This window comes from Tachypleus tridentatus, chromosome 12, assembly GCF_004210375.1.
Source record: "Tachypleus tridentatus isolate NWPU-2018 chromosome 12, ASM421037v1, whole genome shotgun sequence".
Taxonomy (NCBI): domain Eukaryota; kingdom Metazoa; phylum Arthropoda; class Merostomata; order Xiphosura; family Limulidae; genus Tachypleus; species Tachypleus tridentatus.
Genome location: NC_134836.1, coordinates 70,733,847 through 70,752,448, shown reverse-complemented (window position 1 = coordinate 70,752,448; position 18,602 = coordinate 70,733,847). Strand labels below are relative to the sequence as shown.

The following is an 18,602-nucleotide window of genomic DNA, read 5'->3' as shown; positions in this document are numbered from 1 at the left end:
CTATGAAGGTCGAAACGTTGTTCTCTGCTTTATTAGTAAAAGTGTTCATACCCACATCAGCCGCTCTGAGATATACATTTTTACTTCAAGTGGGTTTCTCGTCATCAAGAAATAATACACATAATAAGGACGAAAATAATAGTCCGAATAATTGTTCAATTTGTAACACTTCGTTTCAGTTGTTTTTTACTCTTCTCAAATGGACTAGTTTGATTTGCTGTTTCTTTCTGTTGTGTAAAAGAAATCCTGACAAATTTCGCAAAAATATATCCACGGTTTTGATGATAGTTAACACAGATAAGTCGATACACATTCCTGTAAAACTTACTTTGAACAAATATCTAGAAACTCGCCCCTCTTTCTACTAATTATAATTTATATGGTTCTACACTACATTTTCTCTTTATTTTGTGAATATAACTATTGCCACATATACTAAATACTTATAGCACAATATGTGCATTGCCGATAATTTGTTGATTGTTTATTCAATGTTCGCTCAATGGACTATCTGGTACATAACAGAAAAATGATTCTCAGTTAACTTTAACGTTGTATATCCGTATAATGTTACACTTATATAATGTGATATCATACACACTACCGATCTACAGATCATACCTCAGTCAGCATAGGAGCCACATACTGTAAAGAAATATAATCTACTTTATAGGAGCCACATACCCTAAACTTTCTTCTTTTCTTTTTTTTTAATTTCGCGCAAAGCTACACAAGGGCAATCTGCAGTAGCCGTCCCTAATTTAACAATGTAAGACTATATGGAAAGCAGCTAGTCACCACCACCAACCGCCAACCCTTGGACTACTCTTTTCCCAACGAATAGTGGGATTGACTGTAACTTTATAACGCCCCCGCAACTGAAAGGGCGAGCATATTTGGTGTGACGGGGATTAGAACCCGCGACCCTCAGATTATGAGTCACTTACCTTAAAGAAAATATAGTATGTTTACTTTTACTTGTTTACTTTGCAGATGGCTACATTTCTGTTCTATAATAATTTGGGTACAAGGGACTTAACGTTTACAAACATCATCTAGCTGCTTCTGGAGATTAAAATCTCAGACATAACGTAAAAAATATACATTGACTTTTATTTTGAATTCACTACAATGTTCAAGTACATTTCCATTTAATTCTACTGGTTTAATTTGTTTAGGATATGATACTTGTCACTGAAGCAAGTAAAATTGTGTATGTTTATATCAGTTTATTTTCATTAACCTAACAAACTTCTTGAACAAATTAGCTGAAACAACATTTAGAATAATGAAGATGGTCGGCTATTTATATCACCCCAACAGCTGAAAGGTAGCGCATGTTCGACAACGAGATTCGAACTCGCGACATGCAAATTACAAGTCGAACGTCCTAACCTCCTATTCGTTCCAGGACCACTAGACTTATGGGAATATTGCCTAAAAGTTTTTTAAACTTTAAATACATCTAATGGGAATAAAATAAGCAATTTACATCAATAAATAATAATAACTTGTCACGTTGCCAACAGTCTTGTCTTTTTTTATAGACATTTCATCAGCTGACGGTCAGAATTCTTTTCTCGTTTACATGTACAACCCCAACATCACACTCCACACTAGCCAACTAACAACATTTAATTGTTAAAAAGGGTGTCATTATTTTATTAGACCTTTGACTCTATACACTGTCACGAGGTCATAAAGTAAACTGCTAGGTATCTGGCTCATTAAACTTTGATTTATTGACTAGACCTCAAAAGTTTCATCAAGTGTTCGGGTTAGCACCTAATACCTCAGACCCGGCATGGGCAGTGACGACTAGCTGCCTTCCCTCTAGTATTACACTGCAAAATTAGGGATGGTTAACGCAGATAGCCTTCGCGTAACTTTGCGCAAAATTCAAAATAAACAAACCTAATACCTCAAGCTTCTAAAAAAAAAGAGTTTAATTTAATTTGAATTGAGTCATAAATAGTCACACTAAAAATAGTTGTATTTCATTATCGTATATTACATGAATACAATTCATAGTTTACTGAGGGAAGAGCACTGTCCTCATCTTATTCCAGGCGAACAATTCGTATTGTGTGTTATTCACTTTAGTCAGAGAAGCTAAAACTATTTATCTGAATGATCATCAATCATGGTGATAATTGTATAATATGAACTTACCTTTATATGGTACTTCTATGAAAATCGGAACCAATTTTGATTTTTTTCTTTCGATTGCAAGATTTGTGATATAGATGAAGTCACAAGACCTATTACTAGAATTATAGTACTACTGCCGTTACCATAGGTAAGGTCGCAATACCTGTTACTAGTGTTATAGTACTACTGCCATTACCATAGGTAAGGTCGCAAGACCTGTTACTAGTGTTATGGTACTACTGCCATTACCATAGGTAAGGTCGCAAGATCTGTTATTAGTGTTATAGTATACTGCCGTTACCATAGGTAAGGTCGCAAGATCTGTTACTAGTGTTATAGGACTACTGCCATTACCTATGGTAATGGCACAATACCTTTTACTAGTGTTAAAGTAGTATTGTTTCAGAATTTTCATGACAAACTAATGAAAGGGATATTGATGCATATCTGTCCTTAATTTGAACTGATGAGCAGTACCTACCACCAACTCTTTGGTTACTCACAGAATAAATAGTAGGATTTGACTGTTACTCGTATAGCGTATTCACGGCCTCAAAATGTAGAGCACCTTTTACACAAACGAAATGCGAATCACGAACCTCAGAATTTACACTCTGAACACGCTAACCTCTAAGCTTTGTTTTGTTTTTGTTTCCATGGTGATTTATGGAAGTAACCAATGGAGATTCATGAAATTAGTAAGAGAATGGAGTTCAAATATTTTTAGATGTTTATTAAACTTCCTTTATATTTATGCTGTTGTGTTTGTATTAACAACAAAGTTTTGTGAAGATACAACCTCCACTATTCTTTTATTAAAGATCGATTTTTCAGGTCAAATTAAAACCAGTTTTGGTTTAGTTGAATACCTGGCTGTGAATCACATCTACGCTCAGGTATTACAATGATATATTGATAATCATCCCAATGACTCAGCAGTTGGCCCTAAAGCTTATAACGCTAAGTAACTGATTTCGATACCAATAGTGGGCATAGCGCAGATATCCCATTGTTTAAATAAAACAAACAAACGTATACAATTCGCACGTTCTGATGAACGCTATGCGCAAGCATGTAGAGTCAATAAGTATGACCTTGCATTTAACAAGTAAACAGGAGATTGGTTTATTTACAAAATTTGACGTATGTGAGAGTGGTACTGAGAACTAATTGAAATGAATGTAAATGCTTGTTGAAAGAAAAGGAGACGACATCCTGGCTCCTATAGCAAGGCCTTCTTCTCCTTTATGAGAGTGCTTACTAAATAATATCTTAATGTTTTGACAACTAATTAGATGTAGTACTCGTTGTTGGAAAACTGGGCATTCTTTTCCAAGAATGTCTTGGATGGCACAAGACAGGCTGATACAGTCCATGTAGTATGTTCCAAACATGCTCAGTAAGTTTTAAACTACGAGACTTTACTGGCCATTTCTTGTTTTCGAATACTTTCTGTTCAAAATACACAGTTATATGGTAGGTTGATTGTAATCAACCAAAATCAGTTTGGTTTGATTGGCCACCATAAAGTGTCTTACCATCCAATGGAAAATCTCGCATCGATACCTAACTGCAGTGAAGGTTCTGTTTACGATGATGTAGGGTTCCAGCCTTCCCTGTATGATAATTTCATCTCACACTATGTCAAATAATCCTACGTAGCTATTGTGTTTTTCGATACGGTTTGGTGAAAGAAGTAATTTGTATATGGCGTTCTTCTGAGCGGTTGGAATTTTACTGACCCTACAACTGATTTAATATTGATTCTCCATGTGCAAGACCAAGTTTATTGGTACGTTCAGTGATTCAGCCATATAGCATTGAATTTCTCCATATTCGAGTATCGCTGACATGTTCTTGTTTACACCCTCTGTTTATTCGATGCCATATTGGTTTTTAAACCTATTGCACTTATTGTTTGTATTGTATATTAACAATATTTATCCTTAATATTCTGTTTCTTTGTTTGTTGTTAAACTGAAAGCTACTCTAAAGGCTATCTGTGTTGTACTTACCGCAGTTATCGAAACGTAAGTTTTAGGGTCATAAGACCTTAGACTTTCTTACCTTCGAGCCACCAGGGAGATTATTCTTAGTAAATGTTAAATAGTGTATTCTACTTTTACTTTATTAAACTTAAAATACTTCCCTATTAAATCTTTGTACCTGGCTAAGTTCACCCACTTCTATAATGTTTTCTGTGCTTCATTGTTATTCAGATTGGATGTTGCTTAGTAAGTGTGAGACAGAAACGGAAAACTGTTAAAATTATCTTCGTATTTCTACACTTTAACTTCCATCTTCAAGAAACTGATATGAAACTTTTTATATATAATTATTTGTTTGTAAGTTGTCTTTTTTTATATATAATTATTTGTTTGTAAGTTGTCTTTTTTTATATATATTAATGGTTACAATTTTCCAAAATAAAAACTAATCTGAAAAAAAAATTAAAATATATTTATCGATATCTTTTGCTCGCCCCGGCATGGTCAAGCGTGTTAAGGCGTTCGACTCCTAATCCGAGGGTCTCGGGTTCGATTCCCGATGGCACCAAACATGCTCGCCTTTTCAGCCGTGGGGGCGTTATAATGTGACGTCAATCCCACTGTTCGTTGGTAAAAGAGTGGCCAAAGAGTTGGCGGTGGGTGATGATGACTAGGTGTCTTCCTTCTAGTCTTGCACTGCTAAATTAGGGACGACTAGCACAAATAGCCCTCGAGTAGCTTTGCGCGAAATTCAAAAACAAACAAACAAATATTCTGCTCAGGTAAAATGTGAAAATTAAATCAATAAAATATCATATTCTGGAGACAATAATAATTTTTAACAAATATTTTATGAGTTTCAAAGCAAATCATTTATATACAGGTCGATAAAAAAATTTCACTGACATCTTAATAAACCAGTTTTCTTATGGTGATAAGAAATTAACAAATACAATAAAAATATTCTATGTTTCCGTGTCTTCATTTATTAAACGATCCATTGCATGAACCAAGGGAGGAAATATTGACAAATAAGATGGTGAAGTGATATTTCCTTCCCGAGCGCTGATCTCGTCGCATTTGGAAGAGCCTGGGGTGTATTTCTCACAAAAATAATCCAATAAATCCAAACTGTAACGCGAGATGGCACTACTAAAATATTCTGCGTCATCAGAATTGCACGAGGTGGTTATAACGTGAGAAGCACACTTCTGGTAACCTCCAAAGGCACTAAAAGAAAAGTATATATTACTTGTAATTCTAGATTAAATTCCAGTACTTGTCTTGATGAACTAAATGTGTCATAGAAAATATCGATATTAAAGCGAACTAATCATAATCTTTAGAAGTAATAAAAAAACAACTAAACATGAAATATTCAGCTCATTATGGTTACTCAAGACAAGTAAGGGCCCAGCATAGCTAGGTGGTTAAGGCACTCGACTCGTAATCCAAGGGTCGCGGATTCGAATCCCCGTCACACCAAACATGCTCGTCCTTTCATCTGTAGGGGCGTTATGATGTTAAGGTTAATCCCACTATTCCTTAGTAAAAGAGTAGCCCAAGAGTTGGCGGTGGATGATGATGACTAGTTGCCTTCTCTCTAGTCTTCTACTGTTTCAGTATATTCAAGAGAAAATTTAATACCGGAGTGATGTTGAAGGCGCCCTCTACCATTTCAGATAGTTTGCTTGTTAGCAGTGACTGACACCTCTGACAAAAACAAAAGTCTAGGGACTATATAGTGATAGTTATTTTACGCACTTTTTTATTGCACGCTGTAATATAATACACAGAAAGTGTACAGTCAAAACTACGCAATTGCAAATAATTGATTAACTTAATGCAGTATATTGTTTACTGTGATGGATTTACTGTCAGTTATCTCTTTCAATATCGACGTTTGTTTCAGTTAAATGTATATTTAGAAATGCATGTAACATATACTGTTAAATATGTACTGCAAAATTCCCGCATATTTACTAAAGTTGAAGAAGATTCTGGAGTGTAAGAATCAACAATATACTTGTATATGTAAACACTGGTGTTTCGTCTGTGTTGTTGTGCAGGCTGAAATTTCTAGAAACTCTAAATACGCCTATAAGTGTAAAAAACGCGACGCCCTGAGAGACATTATATATATTGTTGGTTTGTTATAGTTAGAATACTACAAAACTCGGAAACTATAACTGTGATTAACGCTTATTAAATGGGAACTTCAGATATTTGATCAGAAACGTTTATAGGTTTCAAACATTACAAACCATTTAACTTCAGCGAATTCACATCGGCCATTAGTATTTTTACGAAGACATTATATAACTTCAGTGGCGAAAATCTCGACTGATAATCGACGAACCCAGAGCTATCTAGCTCCCTGTTAAGTGAATTGTTATTAATTCAACTCGTAATTAACTCGTTCATCGTAAACCTTCGATGAAACATCAAGGAAGTTTCAAATCAGAAAGAAAACTTGATTTTGTTTGTAACTTTGTAAAACTTTTGTACATAAATCATTGTCTGTAATAACCGTTATTGTAAATTGTATTGTTGTTTTACTATTAAGATATATTTATATTAAAAACAAACTGTGTCTATCAAACTTATTGGTAAATATTATAAACTGGATACACATCGAAATTTGTTTAATTTCTAAATTTAAATTATAATTTGACTCAGTTTCCGGCTGTTTAACATTGTAAATACAGAATGTCTACTGACATATGGTCAGAATTAACATGTCCGCAGTAGAACCCATCTCCAAAGGAACAATGAACTCCTTCATACAATCATTCATTGGTGTGTGTGTTTTTTTTATAGCAAAGCCATATCAGGCTATCTGGGGAGCCCTCCGAGGGTTATCGAACCCCTGATTTTAGCGTTGTAAATCCGAAGACATACCGCTGCACTAACGGGGGGCGCATTTATTGGTTGATAAATGATTTTTAAAAATGCAGCTAGTTGGTTAACTTACCAACACATGGTGGGAACTAACAAGTCGATGTCCGCAACAGAACCCATCTCCAAACGAACAATGAACTCCTTCATACAGTCATTCATTGGTTGAAAAATGACTTTTGCGCATTCCGTGCGCTTCAGGAAATCTGAGAACCAATAAAATAAGTGAATAATATTTATCATATTAAAATTAGACCTCGTACTACATTCTATTATCGTTGTTTCGAATGCTACACTGGGTTTGAGAATATAACATGTTTTACACTGTTTTTCTTTTAACAGTCATTTATTAAAATATGTAACCTGAATATTTGAAATGGTAGCTATTAACTTTTAATTATTGGTTTGTTTGTTTATAAATAAGCACAAAGCTACACGTTTGTGCTCTACAAACCACGGGAATCGACACCCTATTTTTAGAATTGTAAGTCTGTAAGCACACCACTGTGTCATGAGCAATTTTTTTATCATTATTATTTATTAGATGTGTGTGTCTGTAAATAAAATGTTCTCAGATAGGAGAACAGTAAATACAGGGACTTACAACACTAAAAATCTGAGGTTAGATTACTAGGGGTGGACACAGCAAATAGTCCACTGTGTATTTTCTCTAAAACAAACATTTCTGTCAGGCAATGTGAATTAGCGTGAATATAAAAAAATAAACATAAGTAGGGTTTGATATTTTGAAACTATAAAATAATGTTTTTATACTTTAGTTTACTTGAGATAAAATGATGAATGCATGAACTTTTGTAATTTAATTACAAGACCCTAATAACAGGCTTAGAAAAGGCTAACACAGATAGCCCTTTAGTACCATTGTGCGCTGTTATACAAAGACCAAATACAATGTATGTGTCAGTCACGACCTGAAATAGTTTTCTCTCTTTCAACAGAAGGATTATTTAGTTTATATTATACTGTTGTTTCACACATTATACTCCAACAAAATAGTATGAACTCCCCCCTAAGTGGCACAGTGGTATTACAGCGTACTTACACCAACATAAATTGAGATTCGATACCAGTGGTGGGCAGAGCACAGATAGACCTAAGGGAAGTTTTGTGTTTGATATCAAACAATAACCAAGTATCACGAAATCAAGAAATAAAAAAAAAACTTACTTAAGTTCTATAATTTTTTTACAAAGAAAAAAACATTAAATTATTACACTATGTAACAAAATTTTTACTTTTTTTTGTTCCCGGGCAGAAAGTGTTATTTTCCAATTGCTTATGCCTAAAGTAAATGGAAAAGACCTATTTTTCTCTTCAAACTTTGTTTTTGTGACCTGGGAGCGTATAACGAAAACATGATGGGAGACTACATTTGGGGACTGATACGTGAAAGTGATTTACATTACAGTCGCAAATCTTGATTTATATATTATTTTATTCAAACTTTATGTAAATTAAAATGTGCAAATTTGCCCGTTTTTACGTGTGTTTTTTTCTTATAGTAAAGCCACATCAGGCTATCCGCTGAGCCCATCGAGAGAAATCGAACCCCTGATTTTATCGTTGTAAGTCCGTAGACTTACTGCTGTACTAGCGGGCGGTCCGTCTTTACCTAGAAAATAGGTTAATTTCTAAATTTCATTATCCAGGTCACAAAAGCAAAGTTTAAAAGGAATAATGGCCATTTTCTGTATGGTTACAACATAAGCAACACATACTGTCCAGGAACACAATTTGTGTTGCATAGTGTTATTATTATTTTATCATTTCATAACCTTTGATCAAACAGTACGATATACAAAATATTAATTTCTAATCTAGTATAGAATAAGTAATTATGTTGGTGAAACTAAGTGACTCACTTTCCCGCGCTTCGCATCGTTCTTTGTTCTGCTTCACAGCACTTTGAACAAACAGGTCTGACAACTGGCGAACTAAAGAATCTAGACAGAAGTCCGAGTATTCCGCAGCACATGCTTCCGTTTCTTTCTGTTGTCTGTAATCGGGAAGTAATTGTAAACACTTTAGGTAATTACAATATCTGAATACTACATGTACAAATACAGAGAAAAATAATATCTGAAGATAAAACACGAATACTTGGAATGATCAGTATTAAGTTTACTCTGAGGCTTCAAATTAAGTTCCAAACATAGTTTGTTTGTTTGTTTGTTTTGAATTTAGCGCAAAGCTACTCGAGGGCTATCTGCGCTAGCCGTCCATAATTTAGCAGTGTAAGACTAGAGAGAAGGCAGCTAGTCATCACCACCCACCGCCAACTCTTGGGCTACTCTTTTACCAACGAATAGTGGGATTGACCGTCACATTATAACGCCCCCATGGCTGAAAGTGGGAGCATGTTTGGTGCGACCGGGATTCGAACCCGCGGCCCTCAGATTACGAGTCGAACGCCTTAACCCACCTGGCCATGCCGGTCCTAACTTCGAACTAACTTTAAGATCTTAATTCGTGTTTTCTCTGTTTCGTTCATGTCTTTTTCAGGTCTGCTAAGCACGAAATAATGGCCTATTTTCGACAGCTCCATGAATACTGTTAGGTATTTTCATACTTAAAATACATATTTGCTTTGAATAACTTTTCATAAGAAAAGTATAAGCTAAAATATTCGTTTTACCTTTTAAGTCAAGAATATCTCATCGCAAACTGTTATTTAATCACGTGCTGTAAACTGCCTCTCAATAACATTCCCTGATTTCCGTCTGTAATAACGAGCTGACTAGATATATTTAAAATAAATCTTCAAATATCTTATCTTCAAAACCGTAGATTAAGAAATAATAAATAATTTCTTCCTTGGAGCGCTTGAAGGTAAAAATGAATGTTTTTTAAACAAACAGAAAGTTTCACACACGATTACATTACTGTTAAACTTGGCACATTCCTCTTGGTGACTAATTTTGTAACAATAACAGTGCAGAAGATGTGTTTTGTGTACTTTCTTATACCAAACCCACATTGGGCTATCTGCTGAGCCCACCGAGAGGAATTGAACCCCTGATCTGAGAGTTGTAAATCCGTAGACGTACCGCTGTAGTAGCGGAGAGCAAGTACAAAGGAAGCCTTTTAAATATTACAGAATTTCTGAAGCGGCTTATTACGTTTCTTCTCAACCTGTTAATGTCCCTCCTTCCGCCTAGTTTATTAGGAATAATAACAATATGTTAATCTGTTTATATAACAAGAATTTAGAAACAGGCAATGAGCTCTGATCACAGAAATAACTATAGCTTTGAAAAGAGGTCGCTTTGAAATAATTTCTTATCTTGTTTAAATATTGCTCCCTAGTGGCACAGCAGTATGTCTGCGAACTCGCATCGCTAGAAACCGGGTTTCGATACCCCTGTTGGGCAGAGCACAGATAGTTCATTGTGTAGCTTTGTACCTAATTACAAACAAAGTTTAAATATTGCAAGATAAAGTAGTGACAGGTGAAGTAGTCTGTGTAGGTCCTGCCGGTTCTGCTGACCCAAATGTTGTGGTTGTTGTACAGTACATACAAACGGAACCAAACAGGTTAAATTATGTTTTCTCTAGTACCAGCTCTTGAAGTAGAACATTTGGCAGTTGTAAACGTATATCCAAGAAGTTCGGTTGTACATTTTCTTGATTAGTGTTTCACAAACGTCAGTCCGAGGAAAGTTTCGAAAAGAAACAAAAACTGACAGAATATTCGTATGTAAATCATAATGAGTTTCCCTTGTATACATCAGCGTAGTTTAAACAAACATTGATGTCGCCACTGTGGGACATCACGCGACGCAACTGAAACGTGGTTTGAAAATTAATTCGGAGTATATTACTGAAAAAGATTGAGAACCACATCTCCAGAAGTTCTAGGGCCTGGCATGGCCTAGCGCGTAAGGCGTGCGACTCGTAATCCGAGGGTCGCGGGTTCGCGCCCGCGTCGCGCCAAACATGCTCGCCCTCCCAGCCGTGGGGGCGTTATAATGTTTCGGTCAATCCCACTATTCGTTGGTAAAAGAGTAGCCCAAGAGTTGGCGGTGGGTGGTGATGACTAGCTGCCTTCCCTCTAGTCTTACACTGCAAAAATTAGGGACGGCTAGCACAGATAGCCCTCGAGTAGCTTTGTGCGAAATTTCAAAACAAAACCAATCAAACAAACCAGAAGTTCTCACACTTATCTAACAAAAGTTTGATGTGGTATGAATTTCGTGCAAAGCTACACAAGAGCTATCTGCGCATTCCGTTCCTAATTTACCAGTGTAAGACTAGAGGGTTTGTTTGGTTAGGTTTGAATACACGATGGCTATCTGCGCTAGCTGTTCCGAATTTAACAGTGTAAAACTAGAGGAAGACAGCTAGTCATCACTACCCACCGGCAACTCTTGGACTACCCTTTTACCAACGAATAGTGAGATTGACTGTAAAATTATAACGCTCCCACGGTTGAACTGACGAGCATATTTTATCTACCAAGGGAGTGTTACATTTATAAACCGTAACCTTACGTTCTGTTGTAGTTTTAACATGAACATTTTCTCGGATAATTTCGCACTTGTATAAAATCAACAGTTACGAAGCTGCCCACCATCAATCGTAATCGTCTAACATTTCCTTTTCTACACTCGAAAGCTGTATACACTTTTTCATCAGTAATACATTTCCTTAAATGTTTTTGATTGTGTATTTCAAATTCGTGCCAGGATTTTCTTTCAAAAATTCCAAGTTGTTTTTAACTTAAACCCTTTTCTCCATCGCTGATCTAAAGCTATAAATAACGATAAAGATTTAACCAAGTTTGTAAAGAACGGTGAGAGGTGTTTTCTGTACCTTGATATAATACCTTGGATTGTTTATAAGTCTAAAATATTACAAGTCGATATGGTCAAAACCGATGATTCAAATTGGTATTTTCAAACTGAATGGCATCTTATAAGACACGTGGGCTAAATCACGAGGTGGCCTGGAATGTATGGTCCGGTGGTTAAGGTACTCAACTCGTAATCCGAGGGTCACGAGTTCGAATCCCCGTTACACCAAACATGCTCGCCCCTTCAGCTGTGGGGGCGTTATAATGTCCCATTCAATCTCTCTATGCACTGGTGAAAGAGTAGCTCAAGAGTTGGCGGTGGGTGGTGATGACTAGCTGCCTTCCCTTTAATCTTACACTGCTAAATTAGGGACAGCTAGCGCAGATAGTCCTTGTGTAGCTTTGCGCGAAATTTAAAATAAATCGAACAAAATCACAAAGTTCCGTCACAGGAATCATTCTTAACCGTAGGACGGGATTAGTTAGGCTTGTATGTATTTGTTTATATGTTGTTAAGCACAGAGCTGCACAAGGAGGTATCTGTGCTGCACTCATCACGGTTATTAAAACCTGGTTTTTGTTATTATAAACATTTAAGTTTTTCTGCTGGGGTTGCCACAGTTAGCTGTAAAAGCGGAGTGTTCTCAGCACCAACTTGCAGGTGGAGCCTTGGACCTTCTAAATACAATGAATAGCAAGGTTATCCAACAAACGTTTTAACGTATATTTAGTCACCAAGATTTATTTGTGGGTGTGTGTTAAGTTGATCTAATGTGTATCCATGTATATTCACAAACAATTTGTTTGAACTTAGCGCAAAGCTAAACGAGGGCTATCTGCGCTACCCGTCCCTAATTTAGCAGTGTAAGACAAGGGGGAAGGCAGATAGTCATCATCACCCACCACCACTTCTTGGATTACCCTTTTACCAGTGAATAGTGAGATTGATCGTAACATTACAACACCCACACGGCTGAAAGGACGAGCATGTTTGGTGTGACGGGGATTCGAACCCGCGAGCCTCAGATTGCGAGTCGAGAGCCCTACCCACCTGGCCATGCTGGTTCACAAACAGATAAATAATACTAACCTAAATTAATGTGTGAGTGTTTCTTTATATTGTTCTGTGTAGTGCAGAAGTCGTTAACGTAAATTGACATGTGTGTGTTTCTTTGCATTGTTCTGTCTAGTTCAAAAGTCGTTAACGTAAATTAATATGTGAGTGCTTCTTTGCATTGTTCTGTGTAGTTCAAATGTCGTTAACGTAAATTAATATGTGAGTGTTTCTTTGTATTGTTCCGTGTAGTTCAGAAGTTGTTACCTTTTACCTGCAATATTCTTCCATTTCTTCTGTATTTACTGGAACTAAAGCATCATCGTTAGAAAACGGTACAAGGCGACTGGAACAGTAGTCAGCTCTCGCTTCAGAACAGTTTGTTTTAGCTCGCACTGATCGTAGCGCTAAGAGTTGCGAAAAACAGATTCAAAATATTTGAAAATTTATCAAAAATCAAACAGGTTATAGTACTCAGAAAAATTCACAAAACACACTATATAAATGAAACGATAATACGTTTTACCAGTTGAATGTCCTTCATAAGACAATAAATCCTGATTAATTTTTTTCTAAAAATTATATCTAAATAAATATTTTATGAACATGTTATTAAAGGATTAATTGTATTATAGTAACAATATATGCATAAAGAATGTTTATCCATTTTCTACAATTTCACGAAAACGATATTTTTTTTATATTGGGTCATCTACAAGAAGTCCTTGATTGGAATTTTGAATTATTTCTTCGAAAGGGGACCTAAGGCCGCCTTAAGGGGTAAGTTGTTTTAACCATTAGTTTTAACCACTATTAGTAATATGTTATACGTCAGCCTGTCAGTAGACACTAAAATAACGTTACATAAGGGAAAATTAATGTTGCAATTTGTACCGTCGTGAGCTCAGTAAAACGTGCATGTGCCAAGAATCACGAGAACAACTTACTATGCACGCTGTAGACTACAACAAAGCATGACATACAAACATGAAAGGCAAGAAATAAAAGTATATGTTACTCTTAGTTTTGGTGTTATGTACTCTTGAAACAGAACAACTTTTGAGGATCCAGCAGTGGTACATCTGTTGTATATATTTAAGGTCAAACTTGCTCCTTCATAAAGCCTTGTAGATTGAAACACATGATGAAACTGACTATCAATGAAATATTCCTACATGGTTAAATGTCTAAACCTGCGATTTATTAATTGTGATGGTAAAAGTAAAGAGTTTGATAATGGAGGGCAAATTTTCAAAGGTATAACTTTTCATAAAAGTACTTATATATATATATATATATATATTACCAATTTTTAAGAATCTCTTACGGAGAATGAAAACATCAATAATAATGCTTTGTAGCATCATCTATTCGGTTGAAAAGATATTTATATTGATTTTTACACATATTGTCACTGGCGTTATTCTGGTATTCCTAACTTGCAGTATGTTGCTCTGAACATGATAAGTTAATAATTAAGAAGTTATAAGAATTCCCACTTGACTGGGATTTGAGCTTGAGACAAATCACTGAGTCAATTTGAACGTTAGCAACAGAGGGTCGAGCGTGGCCAACAAATCAAGCTTTATGAACAGAGAACGGGTTTTATGTAAATCAGTCACTAGGAGGTAAGCAGGGATGAGCAATATGCAATTATTTTTCAATAGTTTATCCAATAAAAAGCAGCTGAATTGTGTGTGACATTGCTCATGAAGTAATGGAAATGATTTTATAGTTACAGTGTAAAGATCAGGGATTCATGGTATTAAACGTTAATATTTTATGATTAGATGTTAATCTCAGTTAAATGTTATCTGCAAATGTACAGGATTTGATTTAAAAAATTGAATCTTTTTAAGGCAGTGTCGCCAATAGTTAGCTAAACCATATAATTACCAGCACCATAAGCTTTTAAAACAATTTTTCTGACCCATTTATTCACAAAACTGCTTATGAGCTTATGATTTTGGGGTCTTTGAATAAGCGCCAGGTTTGATTTGTTTTGAATTTCGCGCAAAGCTACACGAGGGCTATCTGCGCTAGCCGTCCCTAACTTAACAGTGTAAGACTAGAGAGAAGGCAGCTAGTCATCACCACCCACCGTCATCTCTTGGGCTACTCTTTTACCAGTGAATAGTGGGATTGGCCGTCACATTATAACGTCACCACGGCTGAAAGTAGGAGCATGTTTATTGTGACGGGGATTCGAACCCGCGACCCTCGGATTACGAGTAGAGTACCTTAACCACCTGGTCATGCCGGGCGGAGCCATCATGTGAAGTGTCAGCTCATAATTTTTTTTCTCTTAGTACTGTTTAATTCAGATATCAGATATCCGATAACCCGTTAACTACTCTTAGTGTGGATGAGCAGTGAAGAGACAATTACATTACTATTTTCAAGTTATTTTAGTGTGAATTAGTGTTAGTTCATATACACTTTTCTAACAGTAGTAGTGTATTTAAATGTTCAACTATAAATGAAAAAATCCGCAAACTTTATTTTTCTTTGTTTTGAATTTCGCACAAAGCTACATGAGGGCTATCTTTGATATTCTTCCCTAATTTAGAAGTGCCAGTCTGAAGGGAAGACAGCTAGTCATCATCACTCACCGCCAACCCTTGGACTACTCTTTTGATAACGAATAATGGGACTGACAGTCGTAATATAATGCCCCCACGGGTAAAAGAGGATCATGTTTGGTGTGACGGGGATTACGAGTCGAACGCCCTAACCACCTGGCCATGCCGGGTCACTTTAATTTGTGAACTCTATGAATGGTACTAGTACATAATGCAGGCGATGTAGCATTACACTCGGCGTCCTTCTCAGTTGTTGAAAGGAAAACAAATTCACTGTATACCTACAATAAAAGACCAGATATACAGCTTTGGGGTTTGTTTGTTTTGGAATTTCGCACAAAGCTACTCGAGGGCTATCTGTGCTAGCCGTCCCTAATTTAGCAGTGTAAGACTAGAAGGAAGGCAGCTAGTCATCACCACCCACCGCCAACTCTTGGGCTACTCTTTTACCAACGAATAGTGGGATTGACTGTGACATTATAACGCCTCCACGGCTGAAAGGGCGAGCATGTGTGGCGCGACCGTGATGCGAACCCGCGACCCTCAGATTACGAGTCGCACGCCTTAACACGCTTGGCCATGCCGGACCTAGCTTTGGAGTGGATTGTTTATTTTGTTTCATATAACCTTACATTACCATTTTGACCACTTGTGTGGCCAATATCAGAAAATTGTCGAATATTGTATGAAATATTTCTTACAACGGTTCACTTGATGATGGCTAACGAACGGAAATTATGTAAATTCGTGATTATTGAAAGGTTACTTTAGAACATGAAAAGTTGTTTCCTTTATATGTAATTATAAAAGAAAATAAAACACAAAATGTGAAACCGTAAATTTGCACATATCTCTGCTTGGACCCAATAAACCTTCATTCCAAATTTCGTGAAGATCGATCAACAAGGGGCGAAGTCGTGGTAAAAAACAACAAAAAAAAAACACCCGTAAAATCCGCAAAACTGAAAATTTGTATACGTATTCCCCAAGGGATCATTAATCCTCCATACAAAATTTGGTAGTGATCCACCCTGTGAAGTATGCACCTCGATGTACAACACACAGTACTATTATATTTATATAAATAAATAAACTGCGCAAAAGTTGTATACATGGTTTTTACTTATCCCACTCAGTCCTCTAGTGAGGGTCAGTAAAAAAAGTAATTTTCACAGGCCATTTTAAATCTCCAATCTGTGCTACTCTGAACTTGCCGAAAGCACAGTTATTTAACCCGCATGCGTATAATAATTCGTTCACCTTTTAAATATAGATAGTGTTATCATACCAACAGAAAGATGTTTCAAGTTTGTTTTGTTTATATATCAAAAGAAAAAGGAAAATTATTTTACACTCGATAGGTTTAAGATAAATTTTCCAGGCATATTAATAAATCTTCTTATGAAAATATGTCATCCTTTGGTATTTACTGGGCAGAAGGTTATATGAACGTTAGCCGTGTGCCAAATCTCTACTTTTTGTGCTCATTTCTTAATGACCCATTTACACTTAAATTCTCTATGCATATAGACTATAACAAACTTTATAAGCCTACTTTTTACGTAGGGAATAAAATAATGTTAAACAGGACGCGAAGCAGAGCAGTCGTTTAATAACTCCAGGTCGCACCAAACATGCTCGCCCTTTCAGCCGTGGGGGCGTTATATTGTTTCGATCAATCCCACTATTCGTTGGTAAAATAGTAGCCCAAGAGTTGGCGGTGGGTGGTGATGACTAGCTGTCGTCCCTCTAGTCTTACACTGCTAAATTAGGGACAGCTAGCGCAGATAGCCCTCGTATAGCTTTGCACGAAATTCAAAACAAACAAATAAACGAAATGTTGGAATAAGTAGTTTGGTTTGGTTTGAATTTCATGCAAAGCTACACGCGGGCTATCTGTGCTAGCCGTACATAATTTAGCAGTAAAACACTGGAGGGAAGACAACTAGTCACCACTATTGAGGTAGTCTGGTTTTAGCTTGATTCATATTAAATGCAGGAGAGAAAGGTAAGGGAGCTATTACATTTAATCAAAGTATTCTTGCTATAACACGGTAATTATAAGATCAGGATGGGGAATCAAACAATTACGTAGATTTGTCTAACTTAAAACTAATACAGTGAGGGGTAACAACCTTGTTCATGATACAGTGAGGGGTAACAACCTTGTTCACGATACAGTGAGGGGTAACAACCTTGTTCACGATACAGTGAGGAATAACTACTTTGTTCACCACGAACCGTAGCTGTTGAATGACAGTGAGTTTGTTAAGAACGTTGTTAGTTGTATCTATACTTAACGATAGACTTTTAATTTTCAGATGTTGACCGCTATTTTAATTTTTCAACTCGCGAATTGAAACATGTAAGAAGAGACGATTGTTTGTTGTTTATTAAGCATAAACTACACGATAGCCTACTTGTGTTGCGTCCTCCATGGGTATTGAAACCCGAATATTTAGAGTTATAAGTTTACAGATTTACCGATGGAGGCTCTTGACAGACAGAATATCTCTAACTTCTTTCTGGAACTAATTAGGCATCTGTGTTCCTCTAAGTTTATAACTTCTGAATTTTTATAGCTGTTATATTATTAATATTTTGTTACGTTAATATACGTGATTGTATTTGATACTTGTGGTTTAGCTCTATAGCTTAAACTGTGTGATTTGAAAATAAATGCAAATATAAGCGAACAAGATGACTTACCGAGAAACACAAGAAGCACTCTTCTACATCCAATCATCTTCTGGTAAAAATATATGCTCAAAAATCCACCTTTATACACACATCAAATAAAGGTAACATTGACTAACAACCTGGAGGTATTATCTAAAGGCCATTTCTTATGGTGAGTGGGTTGTTGTCAATATATTCCAGTTTAACTGTACCTGACAGACCTTGTATAAACTTTACAAATGTTTGAAACCTTGGAGTAACGGTAAAATCTAGTGAATATATCAATTTAACATTACAAATAATGATTCACATTTGACAAGGGACATAAGCAGTGAGTCATCAGTTCAAAGGCGTATTTACAAAGCTTGATCTATCAAGGACTAATGTGAAAATCATTTCTTGCGGCCCTCGTCAAGGACTAACACATTCCATTTTTT

The 18,602-nt window shown here is 36.1% G+C and overlaps 1 protein-coding gene across 1 annotated transcript; it reads right to left on the bottom strand.

The window, feature by feature from the left end:
- Positions 1–4,970: 4,970 nt before the first annotated feature.
- On the bottom strand, positions 4,971–18,347 carry LOC143233543 (uncharacterized). The gene is made up of 5 exons (XM_076469873.1): positions 18,196–18,347; positions 13,179–13,311; positions 8,921–9,054; positions 7,114–7,243; positions 4,971–5,369 (listed from the first exon to the last, which is right to left on the bottom strand). Exons 1-5 carry the CDS (start codon positions 18,230–18,232, stop codon positions 5,105–5,107), a joined length of 699 nt encoding a protein of 232 aa, XP_076325988.1. The 5' UTR covers positions 18,233–18,347; the 3' UTR covers positions 4,971–5,104.
- Between the last annotated feature and the right edge of the window lie 255 nt (positions 18,348–18,602).